A 13,806-nucleotide genomic window follows, 5' to 3' on the forward strand; every position below is an offset into this window, starting at 1 on the left:
AGGTCAGTCTTCGAGGTCAATGTTGGCCAGGTCGATCGCGGATGGTTCAATTGCATCAATTGCTGAAGTCCAGCCCGTACGGGGCAGAGACAAAGCAGAAGTCAGAATGGGTGCTTACTATAATCTAGGGTGGACCTCCTCCGTGTCGCGCATCCGGATGACTGATGGAATGTCTTCGGCCCATATGATGTCAGCCAGTAGTTGCATTGTACGTTCCGGATAATCCCAGTGCGGCTTGAAGAGGGGCGTGTCAACAAAATAGACTTCAAAGAGATCAACTGACGTACGAAATGATTAGCACCCTTCATACGAACTGCATCTATACGCCTCCCACCAGCCGGCCATTCGTCTTGGTACTCCTTCAGTAGGCCCCAAGACGACATGACCGTCGCACTGACGGACATGTCACACCACAGCAGCGCCACGCGCAATCCTGGCCATACGGAGGTGTCATGCAATGCTCGACGCATGGTATCCTTGTAGACTTTGTCGTCCATGAATACATAAAACATATGCGAATGCGCCATGACGTCCTCATTGGCTACCTTCCCCAGCTCATCGGAAGACATACGCAGAAGCGTTGGTGTTTGATGAGGAGGCGGGTCTGCTATGCGGTTGGTCGAAAGTCCCGCACATGCTTCTGCATATGCGCGAGAGGGGAGTGCGTCTAAGATGGCAGGAGAATGTGCGTAGTAACCGGAGGCCCATTCGGGGAAGCTCTTCTGTCTTGCGTCTGGTGTTAAAGACGCGTCCTCGAAGGGGTTGTAACAGTCTTCAAAAGGTATCATAGGTGCACCGAACGCGCGAGCACTGGGATCTGCAAAAGGTAAACAGGGCTACGCTTGAACGCAAGGCAGCGAGATGCTCACCAAGGAGAATGAGCGCTCGCATGTAGCCTGCCAGAAGCTCTCTGTCATCGTGCGACAGCTGCTGCGCGCACGCAATGCAAGACAAGGCCATCTTGCACCCCCATGACCAGGCAAGCAGCGATATTCCGCCACCACCTATCCATCCCCCTCGTGTCTTCGCGGACAAAAGAGGAATGCCCTCCTTGCGGATGTACCACAGAAGAAACGCCAAGATTTCGAGCCCACGAGCATGCAGTGCTGCTGCCTGTCTCTCAACGTCACCGCCTAAGTCGGCCAAGTCAGACGGAGAATATGGGGTCGAACCAGCGTAGTCGCGCATATTGACCGCTACGAGCCGCATGTTATGTTTCGCTGCATGGACAAACAAACGCTCGAAGATGGCTACGAAGGAATCCGCGTAGGGCGTCACCATCAGGCTGAGCAGTACAACAGACTCGTGAGGATGTCGACTCACCGCCTTGAAAGCCTGCTCCGTGAATGAGCACGAGAGTCGTGTAGTTGGAATTAGGAGGTGCGCCAGTGTCCACATAATAGCACTGCGAACCGAATTCATCGACGGTTGCTAGTGGCATGGTGTCCAGCTGAGGGGAATCCAGTGGGTTTCAGGCTGTGAACAGGGCTCCGAGTTGTGTCGAGGTCTGACTGCAGTAGATTTAATACCACCGGGGACTGAATTCTCAGAACGAATACGAATTAGCTCAGATCGAAGACAATGTTATTTGCATGCGCGGCCCCGAGCGATGACGCGGACGTGAGGATCATGGCCGTCAGGGACCGCAATGAATGCAAATCAAACTTACACCACCATATGTAGGCAAGATCGTGGACCTGCGGGCTTAGCACGATGTCCCAACGTGCACATTCAGCGGCCGGAGGCTGAGCGCTGAGAAGGCGGCGTCTCAATTGAATTGCTGTAATGGATATAGTTTGACGCGGTCAATCTCAGTTGAGCGGTCAAATAAGATGAGGTGACGACGACTGACGACCGCAGATGTGCGCTCTGAGTCTTCTTTGACTGTATGAAAGACGTACTTAGCTTTCTGAGCTCTCGAGATAAATTCCCAGTGTACCTTGTCCACAGGCTGTTGATAGGTTTCGCTCGTGCCATGCTGTAGTACCTGACTGTACGTGATACCTGTAAAGGTTCGTCGCTCTAATCCATATGTTACCGTCGCGAAACGCTATGAAGCACCATGCAGAAAGTCAAACGAGGTTCCGACTTGCAGTGTCATTTGATCCCCCGAGCATACTGGTGATGATAAGCCGTCAGACAGTTCACACCGATGCATACCAAATCATTCGTCATTCGGCATGGAGTGCTGATGTCTTCAAATACTTAGATGTTCTCAGCTAGAACACGCATAGTCTGCTCGGGCAAGTCAACATGCGGCTGGGTGGTAAGTATTAGTGAGTTTCTACCATGACCACGATGACTCCGCTTACGAAGTGGTTGCCCCCTTCCAATCGCACGACATGAATCCTCCTTCTCCCTCTGGCCACGCCGTCTTTGCATGACGTGCGATGTCCCAGGACGTGTGAATGACTTCACCAATGGTCATATCTCCCCACACAAGGCAGACTCGTAGGCGCGGCCATACAGACCGATCCTGCAATGCCGCGCGCGTATTCTCCCTGAAGAGCTCCAAATCAATGAAGTCTGGCTGGTAAAGAACTTGCGAGCGCGCCCAGACGTGGTTCGCCGATGTCGCGGCTATCTCTTCCGCAGTCAGCCGCTGCAGGGTGGGGATCTGATGCGGACGCGGGTTCTCGACGCGTTCCATCGCCAGCCCTAGGTCTACTTCTTCACGAGTGAGAGACGCGAAGGAGTCCAGTAGGACACGCGAATGCGCGTAGTATCCGGAGACCCACAACGGAAACGCGGTAGCTTGTTGCTCTGGCGTCAATGTCTGGTCGCGGAGGGGATTGTGTGCTTCGTCGAAGTAAGAAACAGCGCTGATGCTCGAGTGTGGTGCAGGTTCTGGATGCGAATGTGTCTTCAGTGTCAACGGGAGACGAGTAGAGGTTGCCTGAATCGGCTCACCGTAGATCACGAGCGCTCGCATGTAAGCCTCTAGGAACTCCTGATCCTCCTTCGGAAGCTCGCTAGCGCGTGCGATGAAGGACAACGACATGGTGTTTCCCCAGGACCAACCCAGCACGGAGATACCTCCGCGAATATCGTTTCCATTCAATGTGAACGGCGGAATATTCTCATTGCGTATGAACCACGCGACGAAGGCGGCGATCTCGAACCCTCGTCTATGAAGCTGCGTCCGCTGACCGTCTCTGTCCGGGCCTCGCATCGCAGTTAGCTCGGCATCGGTATATGGTGTCGAGCCGGGATAGTCCCTCATGTTCAACGTGACGAGCCGGATGTTGTGTTGAGAGGAATTGGAAACAGAGTCTTGAAGGAAGCTAGTGGTATGAGGAGTCAGCACGCAGGGAAAACCCCCCATCCGAGACGACATTAGAATGCATACTCACCGCCATGAACCAGTGCCCCGTGTATCAGAACGAGGGTCGTATAGTCGGTAGACCCAGGCGGAGATCCTGTGTCCTCGTAGTAGTACTGTGTCCCCTGAGCATCGACGGGGGCAAGAGGCATGGTGCAGCTGGTCGCAGGTCGTACGCTCACAGTTTGTAGACACAAGGGGGTCAAGGAAAAGGGATGACTCATATAAACTCCAGCAGCATACCTCGCGACCGCGGGAAAGCAGAGAGCCAGCTGAGCTATTCTCATGTGAACACCGAACGTACGACAGCCAGATAAGATTCTGCCACCAGGCTTCGCCGTGTCCCGTGTTAGCTGGCTTGTGCCATCTTGCAGATAGTGGAGATGCTAGTTCATGAAGACTCTGCACCCGAAGCATTCGGCGAACGTGTAGAGCTGGGGCCACTAGCGCACTCATTCCCGCTGTGGACAAGAAACATCCCGGGTCATCCCCAACGTTTTGGTTCGAGCGAATGGCATAGAGGAGGATGGTGTTAAGGCAGTTGGTTCAAAACGAAATGCACAACAATGTCAAGGACAAAAACTGATCCTGCTCAAGACTCGCAGTGACTCAGGAGGGGCGAGGATCGTGGCGGCAAGCCGGGCCGCAGGGAATAACAGCGGGCGCACCGTGTCCCAAGGCTGGTAAAAATCAAAAATCAAATACAATACAGCGACATACCAGCGAACCGGCAACGCCAGAATAGTCATTTAAGTAGGCATGCGACGCTTCGCATGCGCCGCACCTTGCGGATGAGATTTTGAGTGTCTCGAGCCCTTGCTACAGCTGCACTAGTGACACTCCGATGCGTATGCGGACTGGTATTTAGGCGGAGATACTCTGCCCCTCAAATGCAATGGCGATACCATCGTATGCGGGCGTGCGCGTGTAGTTCTGGAAGGACGTCAGAATTGTTCGGCAGACGATGTAGACCACACTTACTGCGTCCCATGGGCACGCATCACCATATCCAGGGAAGGTGCCGGGAACCCACGAGTACTGTTCTCGTTCGTCGGATCAGAGACGTGCGAGCGGGCCACCTCTAAGCACTCGCCTTGTCAGTCCAGTCCCAGACGGTCACACCGACACATGCAGAGACCTGCATACAGGCGTTGACGACGGTGTAGTAGTCCTGCTTCTGCTGCTCGTAAAGCTCCTCGGTCGCTGGAAGCTCCATGCGTATATCGAGCTCAGTGATAGCAAACTCGAGCCCGAGCGCTGCGTAGGCTTCGAAATTCTCCACCAGCGTCGTCGGCACCTCGCCGACGATGAAGTGGGACTCCATGCCGACACCGCTGAGGGGAACGCCTTCCGACTGCAGCTGCTTAATCAGGTTCTGCATCGCTGTTGACTTGGTTCCTGAAACAAATGTTAGAAATCATGTATGGATAGTGCTGCGTGAAATCCACTGACCAACGTATTCGATGTTGTACTCATTGATGTAGAGCTTGACATTGGGGTCCGCCGCGCGGGCAGCCTCCAATGCAATGTTGATGTAAGTCGTGTTGAGGGCATTATAGAACAAGTCCTCGCGGTATGTTCCATTGTCGTTCAACGGCTCTACACGTGCACTTGGTCATCTCCCCATAAACCACGATTGCGTCAAAAACATACCGTTGACGACGTCCCAAGCGTACCTGAGTTGCTAGTGATCAGGAACATCTTGTCGTGTTGCGCTAAGTAGGGGAGCTTACACTCGACCAGCGTACTGTCCCACAATACCGCTGACGTGCCGTTGCACAGCGTATGCGAGCCCCGTCGCATTCCAATCGGTCGACGTGACCCAGCTCGGGAGCTCCTCGTACCAGACCCCGTTGTGGCCTGCCAAACGAGTTCGGGTCCAGAATGCAGATGATTCATTGAGAGCAACTCACCTCGGAGCACCATACCATATTCCTCGGCGAGGTCAGCAATCTGGTTCCCGAGCGTAAAGTTGAACACGCCAGGCTCAGGCTCAATGTACATCTATCCCCAGAACAGCCTGCTGTCAGCACACGTCTCTTAGGCCACATCTACCCATGCACTCACCCACTTCATCGCGTTCGCCGGCGTCAGCTGTCCGAACTGGTTGTAGTTCTCCAGGATACCCATGTAGGTCGGGTCAGTGAACTCGGGCGTCGTGTTGTCCGTCGCCGTGCCGAAGTAGAGCTTCCCAGCGGCGCGCGCAAGTTCGTTCAGACCGGCCACGACGGATGTCGCAGTGGGCAACGCGGAGCTAGCAGCTGCCGTCGCGGTCGCCGGCAGCGCCGAGGCCGACAGAGGGGCAACAACAGCAGCGCGAGGAGGACCAGGGCGGACTGCATGATTAGACCTGCGAGGCTGGAGCGTCGCCGACACAGAGGGCGAGGCTGCGGCGCACGCCCCCTTTATATCTTCTGCGAGCGCAGTGGCGGGAGCGAGCATATGCTTGACACGGCGAGCAGAAATAGACGAGGATCATGCAGAGACGTCGCAATGCACGTCGCTGGGATCATGCGTGGTGTATAGCGGGCAAACCGGCGCGACGGGCGTGCCCAGGATGTCTTGAATCCTTGATCGTCAGGAATTACCTCGGGCATAAGCTCGTGACCGGTGGAAGGTTAGCATCGCGTGTTGCATCGCTGCAGCAAAAGTGTCTCCGTAATCGTGAACAGCAGCGATGTAGTGGCAAGAGCGTGGTCGGAGTCGTTTATGATAGCTGCAGCCAAAGCATCCTCGATAGTTCGAAAGACTGCCAGAGGGGATACTGAATGAAAACGTTTATATAACCAGAGTGCAGCCATCTTGAACAAGGAGTAAGCTCGGAGTAGCTTGAGACGAATGACCATGGTGGTCACGGGTGCGGCGTGGACTGGACCGGCGCGTGAGAGAAGACAGAAGTGGGTTGATGAATGGAGAACAAGATGCAAAACCTGAGACGGTCCAACCAAGATGCGGAAACACCTACGAATGGGGATACGACGATGAGCGATCCGTCAATAATACAACGCTCACCTTACATGATCAGACGAAGCAGTCTAACTTCGTGACCATCTCGAAGGGAACGTCATCGATATAGACTGTTCCTCCGAGATGGGTCGCGGCTCCCTCAAGTACTCATAGCAGAACATTCTCCTATAGCTACATGAGGCCCACACTCCATCAAGACGCAGACTATTCCAGCGATAGCTGGAGCCGACCGCTCAGTCGAGCTCATCATCATCGAATATAGCTGTCTTGGGAACGCCGTCTGGACGAATGACACCGCGGTACATCCCCGAGCAGTTCAGGGGCAGCGCAACTAAATAGACAAATTGAATGGATGTGTCTTGTGCGGCTGAAGACCACTTACCGTTCCCTTGATCGTCAAGCGCGATGACACCGCCGACACCACCGTCGTGTCGAAGCTCCTCGACGCAGTGTTTCGCCGCTTTCGTAAGCGACTCGTTGAGATAGTTCATTCGCCGCCCGATCGTCGAGGCAGTCGCCAGGCGAATGAAATACTAAACAACGGCTCATCAATACACTGAGATGCTGACACAGAGCAGACACCCACGTCGCCGTCGCCCGTACCACTGACACCGACCGCGATCTTGGCACCCTTTCCTCTCACCTTCCTCCAGGCACGTCTGGCGAATCCCTTCACACGCCACTCCTCTGCCCAAAAGCCCGCGCCCATGTGGGGCGTATCGCCCACGCGTCCGACGAGTTTGTTCGTACGCCCGCCAGTTGAAGTGCACGATGCGATGCAGCCACGCTCGTCCAGTGCTACCGCACCAACCGTGCCCGTGGGCAGCTGGTCCAGTAGTTCCTTTGGCACCTCCTCGTCGCCCGCCTTCGGTGGGAACGGGAGCGGTTCTTCTGGAAGGCCCAGCCCGCGGCGGTGTTCCCTCCAGCGCGCTTCCGTGAAGAAGTAGCTCTCGTCGACCAGCTGTACGCCTTGCGCGGCTCCGAGTGCCTCTGCGTTGCTGCCGGACATCATGGTATGCTCGACGGTCTCTGGCGAGAGATACAGCGCACGGGCAAGCTGTGACGGGTTGCGCGCATGCGTGATGAGGGTTATGCCCATCCCGCGCCTTGTTTCGGGGATGTCAGGGTGCGTTGAGGGAGGCTTTGAGAGCATTAAAGAGGTCTCTAGCTCATGCTGAAGGATGAAGAACAGTTCAATGACGATCCCTATGTAAGAGATCTAACGCACTTTTCCGGCAGTGTTGAAGACAGCACCTCGTCCAGAGTTGAACAGGGGACAGTCTATATGAGCATATGTTAGATGTTCTCGCAGGCAGCGTGTACGTCGCACGTACCTTCCATAGACGACACAGCTGCCACCACCGCGTCCATCGCCTCGCCTCCCATATTCAGCACTTCGTAGCCCGCCAGCAACGCTCTACTAAGAGCTGCTTTGTATGCGGCTCGCAACTCAGGAGTAGATCGACGTCTGTCCATGGTCCCTGCACCTCCATGGATGACCAGCGTGAACTTGCGTTCGGCATTCGTGGGTGCGCGGTGCAGTAGAACCTGCTTCTCGTCCATGCCTGCGAGGATCGGGCCAGCGATTGGCGTGACTGGAGGACAAGATGAATCACCAGCACGACGAGGTCTATGTATATTGATCCTGGGGCCTGCGATAAGGGTGTGAGTGCCTGTTACCACGCAAGCCGTCGGGCCGCCGCTGTCCAGACGCATGTCCGTCGTACCCCGGTGCTATGTAACATGTTAGAAGGCTGGCGCATAGAGAAAATCCAGGCTGTGTCTTTCATGTGGCCTGTATTGTAATAGGGTGAGGTGAAGGTGGAGGAGGCTCAGGAGGTGGTCGCGGTCGTGCCCAAGTCGTGCACGCGCGTGCCACCGTTTCAGTAGGTTTCAGTGCCACCGCGAGCAGTCTCATACCAATTGAAACTCACCCTGCCATCATCATCCATGCACTCGCCTTGACTCGTCAAACAATGGTACGTTGAGGTACGAAGGTTGAAGGAATTGTCTACGTTCTTGGGGAGGCTATCTGACTCTATCGTGCGTCTAGAAAATGTAGGGCATGCAATCCTATGACTGCCCTATACCGCCATCGATCACGGAATGCGGTATTGTACGAGGACAAAGAAGCTCCCTACGGTCTACGGTCTACTTATACGGCCCTTGCTCTCTATGGAACACTTGCCAGGATTTATGGCGGTGAGCATGCACACTAGCACCGACTTTAAGAGATATATAGCTTGCTAAATATCTCATACTACTATCATTGACATCCTTCATTGATCCTTCAAGACTGTTTCCATATGCCTTTCAAGACAACATTCAGCCTGTTACGCTACGCTGAACACGAGGAATCACAAATCTCCGCCGTATGCCGATGCCACGTCAATCACGAGGCAAGGCGTACATAGGAGTAGGGCGAGCCTCACAGTCGAGGCTTGGGGTTTGCTGCCCTCGTCTTGTAGCTCCTACGCCGTTCACATTGGACGAAAAGAAAGCGAGCGCAGCCAATTATGTGATGGGGGAACACCGCGTCCTTGTCCTTCAACGTATGTGCTAGAGAGCTTCCGAAAGAGATCATGAGTCCCTAGAGGCTTACATGTGGGCGTTTGTGATCTATGGTGAGCCGAGTTGAGGCGATCTCTACGCGTCTCGCACTGACAGTCTAAGGACATGTCGCGTCTACTAGTAGAGCCTGAATCATCAGCGCTATGTCCTGCATCCGAGTTAACGAGGCGCACAATCAGCGTTCGCGTTTACTTTTTCGCGTCTCTCACTCCTGAAGAATTAGACGATGGGAACCCACCCGCTGCCACAATTCGGATCCCATCCACAACCCGACCCCAGTCATGGTTTTCATGAGCGTTCTTTTAGAAGCTCACTGATGTGTGGCTGCCAATTAGCCCCATGTGGACTTGCCCGGGCAGACTGCGCATGTCCTATGCGGCTGAGAACGTTCCAGTCTTTCAAGATACAATTGCCGCATGACGAGTCATCGTATGCGTTGGCGCGGTGTGGTGCTACATGTCTGTTAGGTTACCGCCACCTCTCGCCTACTAGTGGGATCGGACGTAAGTCTGAACTTTATGTCGCGCACATGAGCGGTACTGATAGCTTTTTGATGTGTATGAATAGGATCGCAGGTCCATTGCAGTCTGAAAATGCCACGTACAGTCCGTCTACAGGCCGTATACTCCCCGTAGGCCAGCCATCAGTACTACGGCTGAACACGCCAATGATTTACTGTGAGACATCAGTCGATTTGTTACGTTTTCCACAGAGTCGACGACACTCGCACCGATCGCTCAGAGACGCTTCATTGCTCGCCAAACGACATTGTTTCCACAGCGCTCATGTCAACTAGAAGCTATCTAGTCCACCTTCGCTCTTCGCACGCAGTCACCTCTGGCAATATTTATACGATCGTCGCCAGGGGGTGATATGACCCCATACACATCACAGCTCGAGCTCTCCGACTCTTGACGTCGACGACAACTCCTCTAACTACCTTCCATGCCGTTAGCGACCGTTGACGATTCCGGGTCGCAGTGCTACTATGAGGACACGGGCGCCCCTCCCAATTCCTCTGACTACACGACACTTGTGCTTATCCACGGCGCAGGTCATCAAGGCGGTAAGTCGCCATCCTCTGTTGTATTGATCTGTCTGGTGTTGACGTCCTATGCGAACTCGCTCGTAGCCGTTTTCGGGCGTTTGTTCGACCGTGCAGCGAAACATAACATGCGACTGGTAGCAGTCAACATGCGTGACTATGCTCGCTCGACCCCTTATTCGCAGTCCGAGTTGGGCGACTTGCGTAGTGCGGATGTCGAGAGGCAGGCGGCAGCACTCCGTGCTCGTGGGCTCGAAGTTGTGGTGTTCCTGCTGTGGTACATTCGCAAGGAGCGCATTCCTCCATTGTCTGCGAACACACATGAGGGACGCATAGGTGGTGGCGGAATATCGCTGCTTGGCTGGTCATGGGGTTGCAAGATGGCCTTGTCCTGCGTCGCGCGTGCGCAGGACTTGCAGCTCGGCGATAGGGAGCTCTTGGCAGGTTATATACGAGCACTCATCCTCTTCGGTGAGCATCTCACTGAAATTCGTCCATTCCTACGCCTTCCTGACCCATTCTCAGATCCCAGTCCTCGTGTGTTCGGTGCTCCGATGCTACCTATCGAGGACTGTTTCAATCCCTTCTACGACACTTCGTCAACACCAGAAGAGACGCAGAAGAACTTCCCCGAATGGGTCTCCTCATACTATCTACACTCTCCTGTCGTGTTGGACGCACTCCACTCCGACGGGTACGCAGAAGTATGTGCGGGACTTTCGACCAACCGCATAGCAGACCCGCCCCTTCATCAAACAGCCACGCTTCTGCGCATGACATCCGATTAGCTGGCTAAGGTGCTAAATGCGGACGTCATTGCACGTTCGCATATATTTTATGAATTTCTGGACGGCGAAGTCTACAAGGATACTATGCGTCGAGCATTGCATGACACCTCCATTTGGCCGGGATTGCGAGTGGTGCTGCTGTGGTGTGACATGTCCGTTAGCGCAGTGGTTATGTCGTCTTGGGGCCTGCTGAAGGAGTATCATGGCGACTGGCCCGCTGGTGGGAGACGTATAGACGCAGTTCGGATGAAGGGTGCTAATCACTTCGTACGTCATTTCATCTCTTGAGACATTTTTATGTTGATGCACCCCTCCCCAGCCGCATTGGGATTATCCGGAACAAACGATGCAACTACTGGCCGATATCATATGGTCTGAAGACTCTGTTCCCTCAGTTGTCCAGATGGACGACACGCCGGAGGACGTTCAGTCCTGGTTGTAGTACATGATTCATGTGCATATATAATGTGAAAGCGCTCATTTTGCTAGGCATAGGACATTTAACATTCATCGAGATGAGAACTAAATGAACTGAGCCTGAGTGGGAAGCTCAGCCACTCTGAGAGCTTCAGATGTAGAATAGCGGGCGTCTAGTGCGCGGCTCCATATATGGAAATAGAACGGGCGTCAAAGCCTTTGGACAACACAGACAAATAGCCCTCGCCTCCTCCCAGCCACAGAAACAGCCTGAACACCACCTAACACCACACGTGCACAAGACTTCCTTGAGCAAATACATCTGGAGGCTTTCTCGTCAATGTGCCTCGCGCTATGTGCAAACAGAGTTACCGGTGTAGTATCTTGGCATTATGCATATCTCATTTCTTGACCATTATGTTGACATTTTATGGACCCCGCGCCCGATTCGCCCTGTAAGGTTGCCTCTAGCCTGGCTTGACTCTCAGAGGACCCTGATGATACGAACAGATCTGCTAACGATCCCCACGCACAGGTGCGTTGTCCATGCACTCCCAAAATATGTGGTTTGCCAGTGCTGAGCGTGCCACTTTGTCAGGACTCAGTGGTTGTGCCAAACATGGTTCACAATAGGTAGCCGGCGGCAATGACACGCTCTACATCAGAGTCCGTAAGTCGCACTTCTCTGTCGTCGTGGATGCTGAGCGCTGAGCCCATGAGCTTGCGCATCACACTGGCAGGATCGAGGCTCGGAACATCCTGTGATTAAACCCGGGCCGCTCTGGCTCAGGAACATCGCGACGACTGTCATGGTGATCAATATATATTCAATCCCGGACATCCTTCAACTCTGTCGCAACCAAGTCGCAACCGGAGGCTTGGTGCGGATGCTCTTCCAGTGCTCTTCAGCCAGTATGACATAGACTCCGGGGTCACCCGTTCCGTTCATATTGCCACCTCCGCGTGAATTTCGCTCTTCTTCATTCATCTCACCATCATTCGTCCGTGGCTTGAAGCCCGAGGTTTGGCCTTACGGCATAGTTAAAAGTCTCTCCCGTTCGCAACGGCAGCCTGTGTGCTTCGTCCTCCCTCCACGTCTACGGAACTCTGGTGCGGACATGAAGTTCTCTCAGGCTGTGAAGCTAGCCGTCCTCGTCGGGGCTTCCCTCCCCACCCAGGCAGCGGCTGTCCCGACCCCAGCTGCGTCGAGCGCGCTGCCGACTGGGACGTCCGTGGTGTCTGGACTGAACGTCTTGGCAAAGGCGGCTGGCAAGCTCTATTTCGGTTCGGCCACCGACAACCCAGAGCTCACCGACACTACGTACACGAGTTACCTCGATAGCAGCGCGCACTTCGGCCAGATCACTCCAGGCAACAGCTTAAAATGGGTGAGTTGGCCTGAAGCGTGCTTCGCTTCTGTACATTATTGACGACGATTCTCGGCGCGCCAGGATGCCACTGAACCCGAGCCGAACACCTTCACTTTCACTGAGGGTGACCAGGTTACGGATCTCGTTAAGAGCAACGGCCAAATTCTGCGCGGTAGGAGTATCCTCCAGAATTCTCTGACATGATTGAGAGGCTCATCGCCGATCGGCAGCACACAACCTGGTTTGGCATGAACAGCTCCCCGACTGGGTGACGGCGAACAATTACAATGCCACTGGCTTGACGGCGGTCATTCAAAACCACATCGCAAACGTAGCAGGACACTACAAGGGCCAGCCGTAAGTTTCTCCGCAGAATGCATCAGATCTATGCTCACTTACCGTATTTGCTAGCTGTATGTGTGCGCATACCCAGTTGGGATTGACATACTGACATCTCTCTCAAGACGCCTGGGACGTAGTTAACGGTGATTGCCCTATGTATGATATATGCTTCGAGGTGATCCCTGACACAAGTGGCAGAACCCCTCAACGACGGTGATGGGAGCTTCCGGTCAGATGTGTTCTACGATACCCTGGGCAGCAGCTACATCTCCATCGCCCTGACCGCGGCGCGCGAGGCTGACCCGAACGCCAAGTTGTACATCAACGACTACAACATCGAGTCCACCGGTAAGTCCCCCTATCCCTATCATCCTCCTGACCGGCACTGACCATGTGTACGCACAGGCGCGAAAGCCACAGCGATGCAGAACCTCGTCAAGTCGCTCCAGGCCGACGGTGTGCCCATCGACGGCATCGGCATGGAGTCGCACTTCATCGTCGGCGAGGTGCCGACCACGCTCGTGGAGAACTTCCAGGCGTTCGCCGCGCTCGGCGTCGAGATCGCCATCACGGAGCTCGACATCCGCATGACGCTCCCCGAGACGGCCGCCCTGCTCGAGCAGCAGAAGCAGGACTTCTACACCGTCGTCGACGCGTGCCTGCAGGTTTCCGCGTGCAAGGGCATCACTGTGTGGGACTGGACGGACAAGGTGACGTGCTGCTTCGCTGGTCATGGTGGGTGGATTGGCACTGACGATGGGCGCTGTTGTGATAGTACTCATGGGTCCCCTCGACGTTCTCTGGTCAGGGTGCCGCCACGCCTTTCGACGACGTAAGCTTCCATGCCCCGTAAACTAGCACCAGATGCTGATGTCGACCGACTACTGTAGAATTTCGTCGAGAAGCCCGCCTTCGACGGTATTGTCGAGGCGCTCAAAGGGCAGAGCTTCTCGTAAGCTGCTTGACTCCGTACTCTGTCTTTCT

At 54.6% G+C, this 13,806-nt stretch overlaps 6 protein-coding genes across 6 annotated transcripts; 2 read left to right on the forward strand and 4 right to left on the reverse strand.

The window, feature by feature from the left end:
• Positions 1-42: 42 nt before the first annotated feature.
• On the reverse strand, positions 43-1,697 carry B0H18DRAFT_1012125 (Alpha/Beta hydrolase protein). Its single transcript, XM_048029026.1, has 5 exons — positions 1,670-1,697; positions 1,324-1,545; positions 870-1,250; positions 288-817; positions 43-234 (listed from the first exon to the last, which is right to left on the reverse strand). Exons 2-5 carry the CDS (start codon positions 1,439-1,441, stop codon positions 118-120), a joined length of 1,146 nt encoding a protein of 381 aa, XP_047892470.1. The 5' UTR covers positions 1,442-1,545; positions 1,670-1,697; the 3' UTR covers positions 43-117.
• A 178-nt stretch (positions 1,698-1,875) lies between these two features.
• On the reverse strand, positions 1,876-3,774 carry B0H18DRAFT_1012126 (uncharacterized protein). The gene is made up of 5 exons (XM_048029027.1): positions 3,354-3,774; positions 2,911-3,273; positions 2,386-2,847; positions 2,313-2,359; positions 1,876-2,259 (listed from the first exon to the last, which is right to left on the reverse strand). The coding sequence occupies exons 1-5, from the start codon at positions 3,472-3,474 to the stop codon at positions 2,206-2,208; spliced, it is 1,047 nt and encodes a 348-aa protein (XP_047892471.1). The 5' UTR covers positions 3,475-3,774; the 3' UTR covers positions 1,876-2,205.
• A 412-nt stretch (positions 3,775-4,186) lies between these two features.
• B0H18DRAFT_1085499 (glycoside hydrolase superfamily) lies at positions 4,187-5,664 on the reverse strand (the record flags this gene model as incomplete). Its single annotated transcript, XM_048031927.1, has 9 exons — positions 4,187-4,255; positions 4,304-4,360; positions 4,416-4,720; positions 4,775-4,921; positions 4,976-4,998; positions 5,056-5,182; positions 5,236-5,326; positions 5,390-5,583; positions 5,619-5,664. 9 exons carry the CDS (start codon positions 5,662-5,664, stop codon positions 4,187-4,189), a joined length of 1,059 nt encoding a protein of 352 aa, XP_047892472.1.
• An 858-nt stretch (positions 5,665-6,522) lies between these two features.
• B0H18DRAFT_877954 (asparaginase) lies at positions 6,523-7,852 on the reverse strand (the record flags this gene model as incomplete). Its single annotated transcript, XM_048040593.1, has 5 exons — positions 6,523-6,620; positions 6,672-6,822; positions 6,876-7,463; positions 7,518-7,570; positions 7,624-7,852. 5 exons carry the CDS (start codon positions 7,850-7,852, stop codon positions 6,523-6,525), a joined length of 1,119 nt encoding a protein of 372 aa, XP_047892473.1.
• A 1,953-nt stretch (positions 7,853-9,805) lies between these two features.
• B0H18DRAFT_1105020 (Alpha/Beta hydrolase protein) lies at positions 9,806-11,151 on the forward strand (the record flags this gene model as incomplete). The annotated part of the gene is made up of 5 exons (XM_048032631.1): positions 9,806-9,926; positions 9,993-10,376; positions 10,431-10,609; positions 10,694-10,960; positions 11,013-11,151. 5 exons carry the CDS (start codon positions 9,806-9,808, stop codon positions 11,133-11,135), a joined length of 1,074 nt encoding a protein of 357 aa, XP_047892474.1. The 3' UTR covers positions 11,136-11,151.
• Positions 11,152-12,228: 1,077 nt separating this feature from the next.
• On the forward strand, positions 12,229-13,778 carry B0H18DRAFT_1119964 (glycoside hydrolase superfamily; the record flags this gene model as incomplete). The annotated part of the gene is made up of 9 exons (XM_048034031.1): positions 12,229-12,498; positions 12,562-12,652; positions 12,711-12,837; positions 12,892-12,899; positions 12,945-12,965; positions 13,021-13,170; positions 13,228-13,532; positions 13,598-13,654; positions 13,713-13,778. 9 exons carry the CDS (start codon positions 12,229-12,231, stop codon positions 13,776-13,778), a joined length of 1,095 nt encoding a protein of 364 aa, XP_047892475.1.
• Positions 13,779-13,806: the final 28 nt, after the last annotated feature.

Source organism: Fomitopsis serialis (genome assembly GCF_022376445.1).
Source record: "Fomitopsis serialis strain Sig1Antser10 chromosome Unknown B0H18scaffold_41, whole genome shotgun sequence".
NCBI classification, from domain to species: Eukaryota; Fungi; Basidiomycota; class Agaricomycetes; order Polyporales; family Fomitopsidaceae; genus Fomitopsis; species Fomitopsis serialis.

Excerpts from the sequence above, each read along its gene's own strand:
- B0H18DRAFT_1012126 (XM_048029027.1), bottom strand. The coding sequence starts at position 3,474 with ATGCCTCTTGCCCCCGTCGATGCTCAGGGGACACAGTACTACTACGAG. Across the intron at positions 3,274-3,353 it reads CGGGGCACTGGTTCATGGCG|ACTCTGTTTCCAATTCCTCT; the intron begins GTGAGTATGCAT and ends GCTTCCTTCAAG. Across the intron at positions 2,848-2,910 it reads GCGAGCGCTCGTGATCTACG|AACCTGCACCACACTCGAGC; the intron begins GTGAGCCGATTC and ends ATTCGCATCCAG.
- B0H18DRAFT_1012125 (XM_048029026.1), bottom strand. The coding sequence starts at position 1,441 with ATGCCACTAGCAACCGTCGATGAATTCGGTTCGCAGTGCTATTATGTG. Across the intron at positions 1,251-1,323 it reads CGGAGCAGGCTTTCAAGGCG|CCATCTTCGAGCGTTTGTTT; the intron begins GTGAGTCGACAT and ends ATTCCTTCGTAG. Across the intron at positions 235-287 it reads TGAAGGGTGCTAATCATTTC|CCGCACTGGGATTATCCGGA; the intron begins GTACGTCAGTTG and ends CCCCTCTTCAAG.